The following is a 19,744-nucleotide window of genomic DNA, read 5'->3' on the forward strand; positions in this document are numbered from 1 at the left end:
TGTCTTTTAAGGGGCCGTTCACATATTGCATCTTTTGCGCGCTCAAGTTCGTTATTTCCAATGTTTGCTCATAATCAGTTATTGTGGCATTACAAGATATAGACAAGTATTGTAATAGTGTTTATTTAATGAATCTGCAATAAACCTTGTTTCATATAAAACAAATCTAAAACACACAAATACCATTTTTGTTTAACTTCACCTCACAAATTTGGAAATATTTTCTGTTCATCATTTTTTCTTATATAGTTTATTATACATAGTGTTTTGACTATATATTAGTGATAATTAAGATAAATGAAGGATTCAAAATATGTGGAGGAAATTCTTAATAAAATGAAATAGAATTTAATTTTTTTGTATAAAACACTTGAATACTGTGAATTAATATGAATGAATATTAATACTTAAGTTGTAACTTTGTATAATGTTTTAATCAGGAATGGGTTTATTGATTTAGGAATGGGTTTATTGATTGAACTTGAGGTAATCGCATTCCCAATAACCAGATGAGCCATAAGCAGCGAGCATATTTCAAGAACAATCAGATGGCATAAAACAACATCTTAAACATTAGCTTCTAGCTGTTGAAGGTTTAACCAAGTACCAGCACTACCAACCAAAAGCTTAAAGCAACAAGCAGGTCTAGCAACAAACATAATACTGAGCAATAGAAAAGCCCTAACAAGCAAGCAAAACAATTCACTCATTCATCTTATCTATGGAGTCATAAAATAGTAAATAGTAAAAAAAAGTAGTTTATCTTCTTTCAAGTGTGACATTGTATCGGTTCTGTTATAACAAGTGACATAACAAAGAAAAAAAAAAAGTTAATCTTCAAGACCAGCAGTTTCATTCTGTGAGATTCATATCAACTCAAAAATGGAGTTACTCCACAAAGACCATGTTTGTAGCCAGCTATGAGAACTGTAGCCTTGTAGCCAGCAAGGTCTGGACCTTAGTCAATTTTTCATGTTCATAGAATTTGTTCTCTAAATGACTAATTTGCTTTTTAAAACTCCTCATATGAGTGTAGACAATGTGTGCTTAATGTACATTGAATGAAAATGATAGCAGCCAGACGCTGGTGTAAGTAAACAAGGCTTGAGACAGTCATGAGGGTGCGGGTGCAACCTCTGAGGTGTTGCCAGATCCGGCTTTTATATGCGGCTTTGCCTATCTTTTCTGCTTAATTTGACACTTTAGAAAGTGAATAAAGTGTGATGTTGCAGTTTAGGGTTAGTGATTAGGGGTGGGACGATACAGGTACCTCACGATTCAATTCTGTGGCGATATATGGTCCACGATATGATAGTATCACGATTTGCGATATCTACGATATTGAATATATTGGAAGAAATTTCATCAACGATATATCACGATATATGTCACTGAAAAGAAAAATAAGGAAATTTTATGCATTTATTAATGCCAACATTGTGCAAAGAAATATGCATTTGCATAATAATTCACTGCCTCCTGGTCTTAAATGTTAACACTTTACATCTAGACAGATAAAAGTGCATGAACATTACAAAACAACATTAACATGTGTAAACCATAATACTGAAACATCAGTAGTAAGTTACTGTAAACAGTGGACACATCAAGGCATATTCTTCTTGAGGAACACTAACTGATCAGTATGCTCAGATGTAAGAGCACACCTCTGAGCAGAGATTATGTCAAATAAATTCGGCGATGGACTTGATGGACGTGATACTCTGTGCCCTCAGCGACCCAAAGGGGAGCTTTGCTTTGAACGCAGTAGTGATTGTCGGCTGACTTGGTTTGCCCTCATTATCACCTGAGAGTAGTTCACCGTGATAGCGAACGAGGTGCATTTGCAGATTCGTAGTGTTGCTGTTATATTTTATCTTTGCAAAGCAGTTCTTGCAGATTGCATAGTCCTTATCCAGTGCCTTTCCGTCGACTGTCTCGTAAAACCCGAAGTGTCTCCACACTTTAGTGGAAACTAGCGGGTGGGTCTTTGATTCATTTTTTTATGCCATTCTTCTCGCTTCTCTTTTTTTCTGCAATTCTCTGTTGTTGTTAGTTAAGTTGTGTTCTTCACCGGCCGCTGTTTGCGCCAATTTACCCCTATTTATTCGAACAGCGCCCCCCGCAAACAGAATGGTAGATATTGGGTAGTGACTGTGACACTGACAACAGGTAAATTAATCATTTTGTGTTGTAATAAAATATTGATATTGGGCTTTAGTGTATCGATTATTTATTGCGACAGAGAGCCAAGTATGGTGACCCATACTCAGAATTTTTGCTCTGCATTTAACCCATCCGAAATGCACACACACAGAGCAGTGAACACACACACACACACACTGTGAGCACACACCCGGAGCAGTGGGCAGCCATTTATGCTGCGGCGCCCGGGGAGCAGTTGGGGGTTCGATGCCTTGCTCAAGGGCACCTAAGTCGTGGTATTGAAGGTGGAGAGAGAGCTGTTCATGCACTTCCCCCACCCACAATTCCGTCCGGCCCGAGACTAGAACTCACAACCCTTCGATTGGAAGTCCAACCCTCTAACCATTAGGCCACGACTTCCCCTGAGTAATATATTGCAATATAACAATATATTGCAATATCGATTTTTTTCCCCACCCCTATTAGTGATATCTTTATCTTATCTAATAACGGTCTAAGAACGGTGATTAAACATAATGCATGCTATTTAAAACAGTAGCATTTAACAGTAATATGCAGATCTGTAGAACAATGTTATGAAATGACATATACAAACACCAGCCGTTCATTCAGTATATTAGTTCAATTTACATCAGGCTAAAACATTCATCGTCTATACATTAACAATGATTATTAATGAAAACTTCAACAGAAGTACGTTTAGTTTATTTCATTTATTTATACAGGGACAATGAACAACAAAAGTGTTGTGCCAGAGTTAGCTATAAATCTATTTGCATCTGAAGTCCCTGGGAAGGATGTGGTTAGAAAATTACAATACATATAATATCACATAATACTTAAATTAAAAAGACATAAAAAAATTCAAGTCAATGATCAAATATTTTATTTTATTTACAAACAGGTTTTAAATTCCATCTTTCTCTTGCTCTAACTGAAAAAAAAATGACATGGCCAATCTGACTTTTTTTCAATGCAGCAGTAAGTTTGATTGCAGCTTGTTCTTTTGTCTTAGCATAAGCATAAACAACTGCACAACAATCTCCATACATCTGAACCTGGACCTCTGGACAAACTGTAGGCAGATAAATAATGTTTAAGCTTAACAAAATTGGTCCAAGAATCGACCCCTGTGGAACTCCAATATTACAGTCAAGAAATGGTGAACAAGCATCATTGATTCATTGTACATTGTTTGCTTAGAATCAAGTATGACTCCATCCATGTTAATGTATTAATAGAAAAATCAAACATTGATCATTTAAATAAAAGAACATTAGATAACAGTACCAAAAGCCTTTTAAAAATCAAAGAAGACAGCACCAACACCACCTCCCCTGTCAAGACTGGATTTAATTTGTTCAGCAAAATAACAGTTTGCTGTCTCCATAGAGTGATGTGCCATAAATCCAAACGGCATCTGATGTAATGGAAAATGACCAAGATATAAATGCTCAACTAACTGAATAACATAATTTATCTATTTCATCAACCACAAAAATGTCAAAATAAACTTTCCTCTTTTTGGTAGGGGGCGGGGGGGTGACTAGGTTTTATTGGTTTGTTCGGGTGGGCGACGTGGCAAAAATGCCTTTTTTGTTTTTTTTTTAAATACCATAATTTTATCGTGAATGTTTGTCATGTTACAGCCAAACTAATATCCCTATAAAATAGACAAAGCTTGTTACATTAAGGTAAAAAAAGAAGAAAAAGAATGGCGGATATTTAGGCCAAAGTGGGAAGAGATAAAAATCTTTGTCCTTTTTTTTAAATCTTTGCTATTAAAAAAAAAAAAAAAAACGTGATAGACATTATAAAAAAATTTGTTTTATTTTCAGGTACTATAATATTTAGTAGGAGACAAAAAATGTAATAGTACTGTTGTATTGATTGATTTTATAGTCTCAAGTATTCAGAAATGACACAAAAGAAAATTTAACCTCAATAGAGCCTAGTATTTCTATTGTAAAATGGTGGACAAAAATGAAAGAAAGAAAAAAATTAAGGATTAAGTGGATATTTGAATTAAATGAATTAAACAGAAAAAAATTGAACTCTTAAGAGAATATTAAGGCAGATGCGAATTATTACTAACTTAATGCTATCAAAATACAAAAAAAGTTTAACAGGATTATAAAAGTACTTAAAAGTGATGCATAGGCCTCATCTTGTGCTTTTTTCTTTTTCTTATCTCGGCGCCGGACTACTGTTGTCTTTTCCTAGACAAAGTTGTCCATCAGTTATGATCATTTGCGACCGGAAACATGCGTGGCTGTGGGAATGGCGCGTCACGTGTGCTTTGTCTTTCTACTGTCTTCACCGTGAAATGCATTTTTTGTAATTATGTTTACGTGTTCAATTACGTACATGTTAACATATATATATATATATATATATATATATATATATATATATATATATATATATATATATATATATATATAAAGCAACTGGGATGGTGCCCCCCGGGAGCTGGTGCCCTACGAAAACCGCCTATTCTGTGTATAGGAAGTTTTCAGTACTGCATGTATTTCGCAGTATATTAATTCCGCGGCGGGGGCTAGAGCTGCAGCTGATAGAATGTGCGCTGCAGCACAATACAACATATATATCTTCAAAAGAAGATCGTGGAGACATTTTTATAGTCCACGGTCAAAAATCTTCATATCAAACACCCCTTCCCTCGGAAGAAATCTGGACTGAGGGCAGACTGAACCGCAAGGGCACTTTTTTTGCCTGTTAACAAAGTTTCTCTCCACATACAAAATGGTAGAGGAAACTATTTTGTTGTCATGAATGTAATTATCATAAAATCAGATTGTATTTAGATTCAAATGGAAAAATCATAATGTCTGTAATAATAATAAAATGTAATATTAGTATTGGTATTTCTTTTGTATCATTAGAGAAATAATTTTAAAAAATTTCATTAGAGCACTCAGCACTTAAATAGGCTTTCAGCTTAAATTCTGATGAAAACAATCAGTTTCTACCAGCAAACTGCTGCTGATCCTGAATGGCTTGTTTAATGAGTGTTTATAGTCTGAGGCTCATCAATATTAGCAGCTGATGAAAATCCTCTTTATTTCACGTCAATAGATCCTGTTTTCACCTCATTTGTTATGCTGATGACTTCAGATCTGTTAATTCAATTCAATTCAATTAATTGCCACATTAAGCTAATTTTATTGCTGTCAACAGACTTAAGCACTTCAGTTATTATATGTATGTGTATATATATATATATATATATATATATATATATATATATATATATATATATATATATATAGTGAATTAGTATGAAACACTTTGTGGTTAATTTAAAACTTAGTTCACTAGGTGGATGAGTGAATATTACCATTTTAAATGTGTAAATTATTATACATTAATGTGTAATAAATGATTTTTCTTTGGCAGATCTGCTCCTCCTTCAGTGAAGCTCCTCCCACAAGAATCACACCTTCAGTGAAGTTCCTCCCACAACAATCGCACCTTCAATTAAGCTCCTCCCACAACAATCACAGCTTCAGTGAAGCTCCTCCCACAACAATCACACCTTCAGTGAGACTCCCACAAGAATCACAACTTCAGTGAAGCTCCTCCCACAAAAAAAAAATCACACCTTCAGTGAAGCTCCTCCCACAACAATCACACCTTAAGTGAAGCTCCTCCAATTGCAGTTCATCAATAAATGCTGGAATATTCCCATCAGTCTACAAGTGACGACGAGCATCAAAGCATCATGAAGAAGAGAAATCTGCAGAGACAGAGTTTATTGAAGAACAGAGAGAACATGAGAGATCTAGAACCCTGCAGAATGAACCACACTGAAGAACAAACAGGTTGGTGTTTATTATTCATCCTTCATCAATGAGATTGAAGAACAATTAAAGTTATCAGCGGTTAATCAGATTTGATGTTTATAGCATAAAAATAATCTAGGAGTTATATATTAAAAAAAAAATAATGGAAATTGTGTTTAGTAAACAATATTTGCCAGTTAATAAATTGAAAAAAAGTTACAATATTTTTTGGACTATAAGTCGCACCTGAGTATAAGTCGCATCAGTCCAAAAATACGCCATGATGAGGAAAAAAACATAAGTCGTACTGGACTATAAGTCACATTAATTTAGAACCAAGAACCAAGAGAAACCATTACCGTCTACAGCCGCGAGAGGGCGCTCTATGCTGCTCAGTGTAGACTACAGGAGCACTGAGCAGTATATCTGGCAGCATAGAGCGCTTTCTCGCAGCTGTAGACGGTAATGGTTTCTCTTGGTTCATTTCTCTTGGTTCATGTCAAATTAATTTTGATAAATAAGTCGCAGGACCAGCCAAACTATGAAAAAAAAGTGTGACTTATAGTCCGGAAAATACGGTATGTAATAATATTTTAGTATATTGTAGTAATGTAAGTATTATATTTACAATACATTATTATTTTGGAGTTGATCAAACATAGAATAGTCGTCACAAAAACATTGGATTAGTGTCTGTATATTTAAGATAGATTATTGTACCTTATTTTGTAGAGATTTCTCCAAATTATCTTAATTTTGTGTAGCCTTTTTCTGCTTTTAGTTGACATTTCTCCGATTTTTTTTTTCATGGTTTATTTATATTGTAATTGTTTAACCTTAAATTTCAGATCTAGTGGAGGAACCAAGTCATGTCAAAACTAGAGTAAAAACTCTCTCACAGACTGAAAGAGTTTCTTTACGTAAAAGAAAAGTCAAGAAAAGTTTCACCTGCACTCAGTGTGGAAAGAGTTTCACATACAAACAGAGTCTTGAGATTCACACGATGATCCACACTGGAGAGAAACCTTACACATGTGATCAGTGCGGGAAGAGTTTCACATACAAACAGAGTCTTGAGATTCACACGATGATCCACACTGGAGAGAAACCTTACACATGTGATCAGTGCGGGAAGAGTTTTACAGCATCATCAAACCTTAAGAAACACATGATCATCCACACTGGAGAGAAACTGCATGAATGTGATCAATGCGGAAAAACATATTCATATGCTTCATACCTGAAGAGTCACCTGAAAGTTCATTCAAAGGAGAAACCACATTCATGTGCTTTGTGTGGAAAGAGTTTTTCACATCTGCAGAATTTAAAAGTTCATCAGAAGAGACACAGTGGTGTGAGAGAATATATGTGCTTTGAGTGTGACAAGACTTTTATTAGAGCTGAACATTTGAAACATCACGAGAGGATCCACACTGGAGAGAAACCTTACAAGTGTTCACACTGTGACAAGAGATTCAGTCAGTCAGCAAATCTGAAAACACATGAGAGGATCCACACTGGAGAGAAACCTTACAAGTGTTCACACTGTGACAAGAGATTCAGTCAGACAGGAGACCTGAAAACACATGAGAGGATCCACACTGGAGAGAAACCTTACAAGTGTTCACACTGCGACAAGATATTTTGTCAGTCAGGATCTCTGCTTACACATGAGATGATTCACACTGGAGAGAAACCTTACAAGTGTTCACACTGCGACAAGAGATTTAGTCAGACAGCATCTCTGAAAACACACGAGAGGATCCACACTGGAGAGAAACCTTACAAGTGTTCACACTGCGACAAGAGATTTAGTCAGTCAGGATCTCTGAAAACACATGAGAGGATCCACACTGGAGAGAAACCTTACAAGTGTTCACACTGTGACAAGAGATTCAGTCGGTTAGGATCTCTGCTTACACATGAGAGGATCCACACTGGAGAGAAACCTTACAAGTGTTCACACTGCGACAAGAGATTTAGTCAGGTAGCATCTCTGAAAACACATGAGAGGATCCACACTGGAGAGAAACCGTATCACTGCACTGTATGAGGGAAGAGTTTCAGTTATTTGTTTTCTCTACAGAGACATAAAATAAACAATCACTTTAAATAGTTTATCTGCAGATTAGGCTTGGGCGGTATCCAAATTTTGATACGGTCAAACCTCCTCCCTATTTTACCTCGGTATACGGTATTACCGTGAATGATTAAAGAAATATGACGAACGGCTGAGACAGCATCACCAAACTGTTGGCTTATGCCTAAACCATTAAGAAACTGAATACCAAACACTAATACTGAAATAATAACAAAATGACATGCACAACTATATTAACAACTTTTATTAGCAACAAATAGCAATAGTCAAACATAATTAAATTAACATAAACATACAGAACAGTTTTTGCGCAGAGATGCGCACACAAATCAATAAAATCACTTGGGGTGTGCACAGATTATTATAATATTGGTTCGGCTCTAATTATTCGACAAATAAAAATGATATTCGAATTTCGACATATTTTTGCTTGCCACAAAGAAAAGAAAAAAGTCCACAATAAAACCTAATTCGGTTACTTTCTGTGATTCTCCACGGCATATTTGAAGATGTATGAAAGCAAAAAAATAATTAATGAATGAATAAGAACTGCGGTCTTCTACAGTACTTCAAATATGCCGTGGAGAATCACAGAAAGTGACTGCATTCAAGAACATTGTTCCGGCGTCCTTGATGCGAGTGGTGCGTCACCAACGATGAAGAGGATGCAATGCCCACTCGTCGGAAAAGATCTTCTTCTTCTCCAGTTCTTCAGCGATGATTACAGAGGACCAGCCGAGACGAGTGGGACCAGTTCTTCCTGGAGCCATGTATTCCACCAGATGAGGATCCAATTCAGTGGTGAAACGAAAACACGAAGCGCTTCACAAAACTTATTCACTTAGCACACCGTTATTTGTGAGTTCCGCCAACGTCTGTGCCGTCAGAGTGCGTTTTCTCCGCAGGCGGCCTTATTTTTAACAGACTAAGGAGCCGACTTTCCCCCGATCATGTTTACATGCCCGGGTTTCTTAACAAGAAAATGTAAAACAATAGGAAAAAAAAAGCAAAAAGGATCTGCAGACAGTTTCAAAGTTAAGTGTAAGCTACAATCTTGTACAATGGCATAATTGCTGCAGGCTGCTTTACGTTTTTTTTTTTTTTTTTTGCTTTTAATCTGTAGGCTACTTTTTTTTGTTTGCGTTGTTAAAGTTTTTCAGCTACAAAGCACGATTTGTAATCTTCAAGCTTATTGTGTTTAGCCTAAGCTTGTTCCAATATGACAGAAACAATAAATGTTTTGCTGAAAAATAACGTCTGTCTCATTAAACTTAATTTAAATAAACGAATATTCGAATATTTGTTTTTTGTGAGCTCAAAATGATTTGAATGTGATATTTGCTGAAAAACGCCCATCCATAAAAAAATCACACCGCACGAACAACTTTTAATAACAAAGCGCAGCTTATAAAAAAGAGCGAATAGACCCACAACACTCGATCAGATATATATATATATATATAATAAAAAAATACTGAAAAGACCCGAATACCCGAATCCATTAAATAAATAAAAAATAAACAGTGCCAATAGGAACGAATGGCAAGTGGCATACAGTCAAGATTTTTCGCTAGGGCACGCTGTGGACCGACAACTTTACCTGCGGTGCTGAAAACCTGCTTCGATAGTGTGCTTGTGGCACAGACGCGCAGGTACTTTCGTGCCACTCGCGACATCTGGGGAAAACACCAGTCAGCATTTTTCCATGAATGAAGTGGGTCCTCGTCTCCTTGACTAAACTGGCTTTAAACAGGCTGTTATTTCAGCTCCGATCCGGTCCTCTACGTTGCCGATGCCGACAGGACCTGCCATTACATCTGCTTTTTTTTGCAGCATATTCACAGTCATTTTTTTCGTGAGGGCACAATTTGCAAATAGCCTCGTCCTTATTTACCACCTCTCGCCATCTTATTCCCTCCTCTCTCTTTCTCCTCGTCTCGTTGTCACGCGATGACAACCACGCATACACATTTTTAGGCTTTAAATAAATTATATTTAATATTTAATCCTTGTCTCCTATATAAGTGCATTTTTTTTATTTTATTTTTTTATTTTATTTTTTTTATTAACGGTATGACGGTATTGGAACTGATACCGTTGCTATTTTTAGATCCCGCGGTATACCATATTACCGTATTACCGCCCAAGCCTACTGCAGATCCACAGCATTCAAGCTACATTGCATCTCTTCCATAGTAATCTGTCATAAGAAACATCATTTAAATTAGTCGCAGTGAATAAAATCTTCACTTTTATTCACTTGAGATGCTTCTCTTTATTGTTAGTCAATAAAGAGAGAAGATTTGTCTCATTCTTTTCCACTTTGACTTTATATTTTTCTTCAAGTAATAGTCTCTTATTGTTCATGTTTATTGTTGTCTGTTGATTTTTCTAGCATCACAAATGAATATTTTCATAATTGTAGTTACTTCTTAAAGCATCTTACAGTAAAATGATAATAGCTTTGGGAGCTTATATTTGATTCGGGTATTAAATTGTAATTGTCCATTATTGTTTTCTGATGATTCTTCTTGCATCATTAATAGACAATTTCATAATTTTTTATTACATCTAAAAGCCATGAAATATTAATTACTTTTGGGGCTTTCCATTATTACATTTCTCATAAAGTTTTTAAATAATAAACTATATTTAATCACACATCTGATTGTCTGCCTATCTACATTTATAACTGTATAAACCTAATTTTTGTTTGAAACATTGTTTTATATATATTTTGACGTTTAAAACAGAATTTTGTGCATTTTTGATTAGGTAGCTCTGGTTTCAAAGCACGGTGATGATGTCACTTGCATGCACTTGAGTTCGGAGCAGTAACGTTATTCCAAGTAACTGTAAAATACACATTACATAGTAAAACTTGAAGAAAACAAACTGAGTCTATAAATAGTTTATTATTATTATTATTATTATTATTGAGCTCTTCTATTTTTGTGCCTTCTAACACTTTTCTTTACACAGTGTGTAAAGAAAACTTTGTCTTTTTTCTCGTCACATACTACAAAACCATAAAATACAATTTTTGTATAAAATACTGTAATATTATGACGTAATACGAATGAATATTAATACTTAAGTTTTAACTTAGTATACAGTTATAATCAGGAATGGGTTTATTGATTTTTATACATTTCAGCCTACAAACTTAAGTAAAAATCGATTCCCAATAATCAATCAATCAATCAATCAATCACCTTTATTTATATAGTGCTTTAAACAAAATACATTGCGTCAAAGCACTGAACAACATTCATTTGGAACACAGTGTCTCAATAATGCAAAATGATAGTTAAAGGCAGTTCATCATTGAATTCAGTTATGTCATCTCTGTTCAGTTGAAATAGTGTCTGTGCATTTATTTGCAATCAAGTCAATGATATCGCTGTAACTCCACCGAAACTCCATCGGTGACCGAATGGAGAAAAAAACCTTGGGAGAAACCAGGCTCAGTTGGGGGGCCAGTTCTCCTCTGACCAGACGAAACCAGTAGTTCAATTCCAGGCTGCAGCAAAGTCAGATTGTGCAGAAGAATCATCTGTTTCCTGTGGTCTTGTCCTGGTGCTCCTCTGAGACGAGGTCTTTACAGGGGATCTGTATCTGGGGCTCTAGTTGTCCTGGTCTCCACTGTCTTTCAGGGATGTAGAGGTCCTTTCTAGGTGCTGATCCACCATCTGGTCTGGATACGTACTGGATCCGGGTGACTGCAGTGACCCTCTGATCTGGACACAGACTGGATCTGGTGGCCACGGTGACCTCGGAATAAGAGAGAAACAGACTAATATTAGTGTAGATGCCATTCTTCTAATGATGCAGAAGGTACATGGGAAGGTGTTATGGGAAGTGTTTCCGGTTCTGGTTTACCTAATTAATGCAGCCTAAAAATCCTTTAACGGATTTGGATATTAAAAGCATGTTAGTATGTTATGTGTATGCCAGGTTAAAGAGATGGGTCTTTAATCTAGATTTAAACTGCAAGAGTGTGTCTGCCTCCCGGACAATGTTAGGTAGGTTATTCCAGAGTTTAGGCGCCAAATAGGAAAAGGATCTGCCGCCCGCAGTTGATTTTGATGTTCTAGGTATTATCAAATTGCCTGAGTTTTGAGAACGTAGCGGACGTAGAGGAGTGGTGTAACCCAAATTTTGACTTCTTACACCAAATATTGACTTCTGTCATGTGTGCATTTGCTACGTGCTTAAAAGTACAGGACAGCCTGTTCTGAAGGTCTCAGCTGAACTTTAGACTTAGAAGACTTCTATACCAATATGGAACTGAGGAAATTAAAGATATAGATTTCCACGAAATGTTTATACTTCTAAAAACCGCATGATTGGAGACGTTCATATTTCATCACGTCTGTTATTTGGAGTTATTTTAATTCCCTCTGTGGGTTCTTAATAAGAGAGAACGAGACTGTTAACCTCCTGAGGTAGGACAGTTGGACTTTGAACAAACAATCTGCTGACCTTCAGAAATAGGGAACTGAAATTAGGCTGCAAGAGCTCATATGTATTTTCGGAGGAAGATGACGAATGTTTTGATATCTGTCTGAGACGTGGCTGCAGAGACGTGGCATGAGTTTGATACAGATTTGCAGGACTATAAGAGGAGGCAATCCACCCCTCTTTGCTTAGCTCAGACTGAGTTCAGACTAGACCCTTCTAGCTGGACTTAGTCTTTTCTCACCTTTTTCTTCCCATATTCCGGGGCTCACTTGAACTCTTTGATCATCTTACAGGTTTTCATTCATATCAGATACATTGTCTTTATTGTTGTTATCTTGAAATGCAGGTATTTTATATGCTTGTTATATACTTTGTATTATTTTACTAATATTTTGAATTGCTTTTGCATATTGTAATCAAGGATATTGCATTCATTTTAAATGAGTAAAATCCACTATATATGGATTGCTTTTAAAACTATATTAATTTTGGATTTGCATTTTCTATATTTGAAATTGATTTTAATACTTAATAATCTGTTTGCAAGAAATGAGTTGTTGTCATACTACTTATTTTCTTTGAATAAATTTGCATACTAAAAAACACCACACCGTCTGACCAGGATTGAAGTCTCTATTTTTGCATCAAGGAGTATAATGTAAAAGGAGCTCATTCAAATACTGAGGTGCTAAACCATTCAGGGCTTTATAAGTAATAAGCAATATTTTAAAATCTATACGATGTTTGATAGGGAGCCAGTGCAGTGTGGACAGGACCGGGCTAATATGGTCATACTTCCTAGTTCTAGTAAGAACTCTTACTGCTGCATTTTGGACTAGCTGTAGTTTGTTTACTAAGCGTGCAGTACAACCACCCAATAAAGCATTACAATAATCTAACCTTGAGGTCATAAATGCATGGATTAACATTTCTGCATTTGACATTGAGAGCATAGGCCGCAATTTAGATATATTTTTGAGATGAAAAAATGCAGTTTTACAAATGCTAGAAACGTGGCTTTCTAAGGAAAGATTGCGATCAAGTAGCACACCTAGGTTCCTAACTGATGACGAAGAATTGACAGAGCAACCATCAAGTCTTAGACAGTGTTCTAGGTTGTTACAAGCAGAGTTTTTAGGCCCTATAATTAACACCTGTTTTTTCTGAATTTAGCAGTAAGAAATTACTCGTCATCCAATTTTTTATATCGACTATGCATTTCATTAGTTTTTCAAATTGGTGTGTTTCACCGGGCTGCGAGGAAATATAGAGCTGAGTATCATCAGCATAACAGTGAAAGCTAACACCATGTTTCCTGATGATATCTCCCAAGGGTAACATATAAAGCGTGAAGAGTAGCAGCCCTAGTACTGAGCCTTGAGGTACTCCATACTGCACTAGTGATCGATATGATACATCTTCATTCACTGCTACGAACTGATGGCGGTCATATAAGTACGATTTAAACCATGCTAATGCACTTCCACTGATGCCAACAAAGTGTTCAAGTCTATACAAAAGAATGCTGTGGTCAATTGTGTCAAATGCAGCACTAAGATCCAATAAAACTAATAGAGAGATACACCCACGATCAGATGATAAGAGCAGATCATTTGTAACTCTAAGGAGAGCAGTCTCAGTACTATGATACGGTCTAAAGATTTTAGAAGTAAAGTAGTTCATAAAGTCATTACTGTTGTGGTGTTGGGAAATGTCAACACTTGTTGAGGCTTTATTTTTCGTTAATTTAGCCACTGTATTGAATAAATACCTGGGGTTATGTTTGTTTTCTTCTAAAAGAGAAGAAAAGTAATCAGATCTAGCAGTTTTTAATGCTTTTCTATAGGATATGCTACTTTCCCGCCCAGCAATACGAAATACCTCAAGTTTTGTTTTCCTCCAGCTGCGCTCCATTTTTCGGGCTGCTCTCTTTAGGGTGCGAGTATGCTCATTATACCATGGTGTCAAACTGTTTTCCTTAACCTTCCTTAAGTGTAAAGGAGCAACTGTATTTAAAGTGCTAGAAAAGAGAGCGTCCATAGTTTTGGATATGCTAAGGAATTTGGATACATCAGGAAGATAACTTAAAAAGCAGTCTTTTGTGGTAGAAGTGATGGTTCTTCGATATTTGTAACAAGAAGTAGAATTTACAATTTTGGCTATATGAAGTTTGCACAGAACTAAATAATGATCTGAGATATCATCACTTGGCTGAATAATTTGTGACAGTATTAAATCTAGAGTATGATTTCGACAATGAGTAGGTCCTGAAACATGTTGTCTAACACCAATAGAGTTCAGAATGTCTATAAATGCTGATCCCAATCCATCTTTTTCATTATCGACATGGATATTAAAATCACCAACTATTAAAACTTTATCTGCAGCCAGAACTAACTCGGATGTAAAATCACCAAACTCTTTAATAAAGTCTGTATGGTGCCCTGGTGGCCTGTATACAGTAGCCAGTACAAACATAACAGGGTATTTATCATTAACAATGTTTTCTCTGGATAATGTTATATGAAGCACCATTACTTCAAACGAGTTATACTTGAAGCCTGCCGTATGAGAAATCCTGAAAACGTTGTTATAAATTGAAGCAACTCCTCCCCCTTTGCCTTTTAGACGCGGTTCATGTTTATAACCGTAACCTTGGGGGGTGGACTCATTTAAAATAATGTAATCATCAGGTTTTAGCCAAGTTTCTGTCAAACAGAGCACATCTACATTATGATCAGCTATCATATTATTTACAAAAAGTGTTTTCGTAGAAATGGATCTGGTATTCAATAAGCCAATCTTTATCATTTGTTTATCCATATTGCATTTGTTTTTTATTAGTTGAACCTCAATTAAATTGTTAACCTTAACTTGGTTTGGACTTTTTTTGTATTTTCTAGTTCGGGGAACATACACAGTCTCTATAGTGTGATATCTAGGTGAAAGAGTCTCTATGTGCTGAGAATTAACTGACCTCTGTGATGGGAGGCAGCTAGCAGACGGTCGGCTTAGCCAGTCTGTCTGCTTCCTGACCTGGGCCCCAGTTAGTCAAGTATAAACTCTAAGACTATTTGCCATATTTCTAGACAGAAGAGTGGCGCCACCCCAGGAGGGATGAAGACCATCTCTTTTAAACAGGTCAGGTCTGCCCCAAAAGCTTGTCCAATTGTCTATGAAACCTATGTTATTCTGTGGGCACCACTTAGACATCCAGCCATTGAGTGATGACAATCTGCTATGCATCTCGTCACCATGGTAAGCAGGGAGGGGACCAGAGCATATTACAGTGTCTGACATTGTGCTTGCAAGTTCACACACCTCTTTAAAGTTATTTTTAGTGATCTCCGACTGGCGAAGTCGAACATCATTAGCGCCGGCATGAATAACAATCTTACTGTATTTACGTTTAGCATTAGCCAGCACTTTTAAATTTGCCAAGATGTCAGGCACTCTGGCTCCTGGTAAACATTTGACTATGGTGGCTGGTGTCTCTATATTCACGTTCCGTACAATAGAATCACCAATAACTAGAGCACTTTCATCAGGTTTCTCAGTGGGTGCATCACTGAGTGGGGAGAACCTGTTTAATGTTTTGATCGGAACAGAAGAGCAGTGTTTTGACCCATGACTTCGCTGCCTCACCGTCACCCAGTTGCCCTGCTGCAGGGGCTCTGTTGCTGGAACCGGACAATGTACAGGAATCCCTGATCTAGACGCATCCAAAGCTGTATCTAGAGCCCTAACATTCTTACTGTCCTCAATTAAAGTTTGGATGCGTGTCTCTAGTTCTCTCAATCTTCTCTGTCAGCCAATGCTGGGTTATTTTTACCCAACAAGTTGGGTTATTATGTTTAACCCAGCATGCAAAAAATGAAAATGGTCATAATTTACTCTCCCTCGTGTTGTTTATACCCAGACAAACTCTGCAAAGTTCTGGAACACCAATAAATATATTTAATATTCTCTTAATTTTGTCCTCCATTGCTAGTCTGAGAGACCAATATTTTCTGTAGAACATACATGTTCACTATCCTATAATTTAAGATTTACTCATATATAAACATCAGAATGGATTACTTAGGGGACGCTGTAGGGAGAGGACGCTGGCGCACTGTGGCTGCCGCTTCTCCATCAGTGCGTTAAATTGTTTATTCTAAGGTGCTGTTGAACGGTTTTATATTGGCTGATATCTGCTAACATGCGGCTTTGCTGGATTTTATTTGTTTTTATACTGGCATTATTTGGTGTCTACTGCAAGATTAACTTCTACCTCTCGGACTGCACAATGATAAAATACTCGGCCACGGAACTTTTACAGCTTCGTCATTCCCAGCCCGTTGCCTCTGGTATTTCGGAAACACAGCTGCGATCGCTACAACTTCTCCGACGGCCAAAGTACGTTCATCGAGGCTCCCGCCGGAATCTGCATTTGAAAGGAGCAGTTATAAAAACAGTTTGGTCTCAGAGGTGTCTGGATTGTCGCCATTTATCTTCGCGTCATGTCTGCTCTGCTAATTTTTCCTACCTCCAGAAGTCCACTCCATCCAGCTGTGGTGTCCGCCTTGACACAATCAGGTTTGCACATCTGAACACTCGATCTATTAACGATAAAGCGGCTTCACTTTGTGACATTGTTTTGGACAAAAAACTGGACTTCTTTTGCCTCTGTGAAACATGGCATCAGCCTAATGACAATCTCAATATGTGTACTCTGCCTGGCTACACTTATCTTGACCGGCCGCGCTCCATCAGCCGCGGTGGCGGTCTTGCTGTCATTTATAGATCTGATGTTGTGATTACTGAGGTGTCATTGCCTTGCTTTTCGTCATTTGAATGCTTGGCTTTTATGCTGACTGGTCTTTCATCAGTTCTTGTATTGAATATCTACCGTCCTCCCAAACCTAACTCTGCATTTTTCTCTGAATTTACTGAGTGTTTGACACTTGCCAGTGCACTCTGTCCAGCTATTCTTTTAACTGGTGATCTAAATTTTCACGTTTATAATTTGGCTTGCAATAATGCTGTGTGCCTCATGGATGCACTTGAATGTTTTAACTTCACTCAGCATGTTGACTTTGCAACACACAAACACGGACATATATTAGATCTGGTCTGCACTTCGGGAGTATTTATTGAACATCTTGAGTGTACTGATGTATGTATAGGTGATCACAAGCTTCTCACGTTCACTCTGACTCCTCCTTTGCAGACTGTGAGAGAACGTGTTATTTGTTTCAGGAAAATCAGTGATATTGATTTTGATCTCCTTAGTCATACTATGGGTGGTATGCCTCTATTGATCAGCATAATGTTACTCTTACATCTATTCTGGATGAGTTTGCTCCTCTGAAAAAACGTGTTGTGTCTTTTAAGAGATCATCTCCCTGGTACACATCTGAGTTGCGCAAGTTGAAGGCATTAGGGCAAGCAGTTGGAACGGAAATATAAAAAATCTGGTCTAACAGTTCACAGATTAATATTTAATCGGCATCAGATTGAGTACCAAAACGCTCTCAAAGCTGCAAAAGGGGCATATTATTCTACTATTATTAGTAGCAACATCTCTAATCCCCATGTTCTGTTTAGAACAGTCAATAATCTTATCAAACCTCCTAGTGACCTTAACTGTTCCACCATTGAGCAGTGAGAATATCCATAACGCTATTCCTTGTGAGGTTGCTCCTGAGCTTGTTGAGTTGCATCCTGCTAATTTCTTTGGTATTGCTTTTTCAAGTTTTAGTGCTGTTGACTCTGATTTTATTTCTAAACTTGTCTTGTCTATGAACTCTACTACTTGCATACTTGATCCACTCCCTATGACTGTTTTAAAAAAATGTCTGCCTGTCATTTTACCCCACATCACAACCGTAAATGCCTCACTCATTAATGTCTCTACTGCTCTAAAAATGGCTGCATTTAAGCCAGTTCTTAAAAAAAGCTGGTAGCGATATCACTGACATGTCACATTATCGACCCATTTCTACTTACCTTTCCTGGCAAAAGTACTTGAGCGTGTGGTTGTTGGGCAACTCCATACTCATCTCCATACGTACAGCATATTAGAAAGATTTCAATCCGGGTTTAGATCTGGACACAGTACAGAGACTGCTTTGGTCAGGGTTCTGAATGACCTCCTCGTTATAACTGACTCTGGGGCCTGTGGCATTTTGGTCATGTTAGACATTACTGCTGCATTCGACACCATATTTCATAGAATATTATTGGAAAGATTGCATAAGTGGAACGGTCTGTCTGGAACGGTGTTCAATTGGTTTGAATCTTACCTCTCAGATCATTCACAATCATGGGTTCAAACCGATCTCAGACTGTTTCTCTGTGTCAGGGTGTCCCTCAGGGATCAGTCTTGGGTCCTACTTTATTTAGTATTTATATGTTGCCTCTCGTGCAGATCATTCAGAAATATGGCCTGAGCTATCACTGCTATGCTGATGACACCCAGATTTATATCAGCTCTCCGCCTGATCTTAATTTTTCATCTTCTAACCTGTCTGACTGTTTGATGGAAATTAAAGGGTGGATGAAACTCAACTTTCTTAAACTAAACTGCTCCAAAACTGAAGTCTTATTAATTGGCACTCCTTTGAATGTAAGTAAATGCAAGGATTTTAGAATCTCAGTAGACAACACCCAGTTGTCCCCTTCTGGCCAGGTTCGTAATTTGGGGGTTATTTTCGATGCCCAGCTATCTTTTAATTCTCATTTTAATAACATAACGAAGGTTGCTTTTTTCCCACCTGAGAAACATTGCGTGCATTAGACCGTTTCTCTCTAGGCCTGAAGCAGAGAAGCTTATCCATGCTTTCATCACGTCAAGGCTTGATTATTGTAACTCTCTCTTTGCGGGCTTAACAGCAAGTTCTATTAAGAGGTTGCAATATATTCTCTCCGCTCTGCTGGCTATCTCTCTGTGTCAGCCTTGTTGTAAATTAAGAACTATGGGGGGAAGGGCCTTTTCCTGTAATGCGCCTAAGTTATGGAATACATTACCTGCGTCTATCAGGGATGCTGCTTCTGTGGGTTGTTTTAAGAGGCTTCTTAAGACACATCTTTTTACTCAAGCTTTTAATTTATAAATTGTGAATTTTTGATACTTTTTACTGCAATGTTTGTTTGATTGTTTAATTATTTTTGTATGTATGTTGTAGCGCTTTGAGCATGTGAAAGGCGCATTATAAATAAAATA

General features: G+C 37.1%; 2 protein-coding genes and 1 long non-coding RNA gene across 4 annotated transcripts in view; 2 read left to right on the forward strand and 1 right to left on the reverse strand.

Moving 5' to 3' along the window:
* The window catches only part of LOC127987720 (zinc finger protein OZF), a 30,907-nt gene extending 20,173 nt beyond the window's left edge, over nt 1–10,734 (forward strand). The window contains exons 2-3 of the mRNA XM_052590110.1: nt 5,587–6,011; nt 6,821–10,734. Of these exons, the coding sequence (XP_052446070.1) occupies nt 5,861–6,011; nt 6,821–8,025 (1,356 nt within the window). The 5' untranslated portion in view covers nt 5,587–5,860 and the 3' untranslated portion in view covers nt 8,026–10,734. The remainder of the gene's footprint in view (nt 1–5,586; nt 6,012–6,820) is intronic.
* LOC127987819 (uncharacterized) overlaps nt 1–19,744 on the reverse strand; it is a 107,692-nt gene that overhangs the window by 29,378 nt on the left and 58,570 nt on the right. The window lies entirely within an intron of this gene.
* Nucleotides 1–19,744, forward strand: part of LOC127987708 (zinc finger protein 271) — a 392,063-nt gene that overhangs the window by 20,169 nt on the left and 352,150 nt on the right. The window lies entirely within an intron of this gene.

The sequence above is a fragment of the Carassius gibelio genome, chromosome B22, assembly GCF_023724105.1.
Source record: "Carassius gibelio isolate Cgi1373 ecotype wild population from Czech Republic chromosome B22, carGib1.2-hapl.c, whole genome shotgun sequence".
Lineage (NCBI taxonomy): Eukaryota > Metazoa > Chordata > Actinopteri > Cypriniformes > Cyprinidae > Carassius > Carassius gibelio.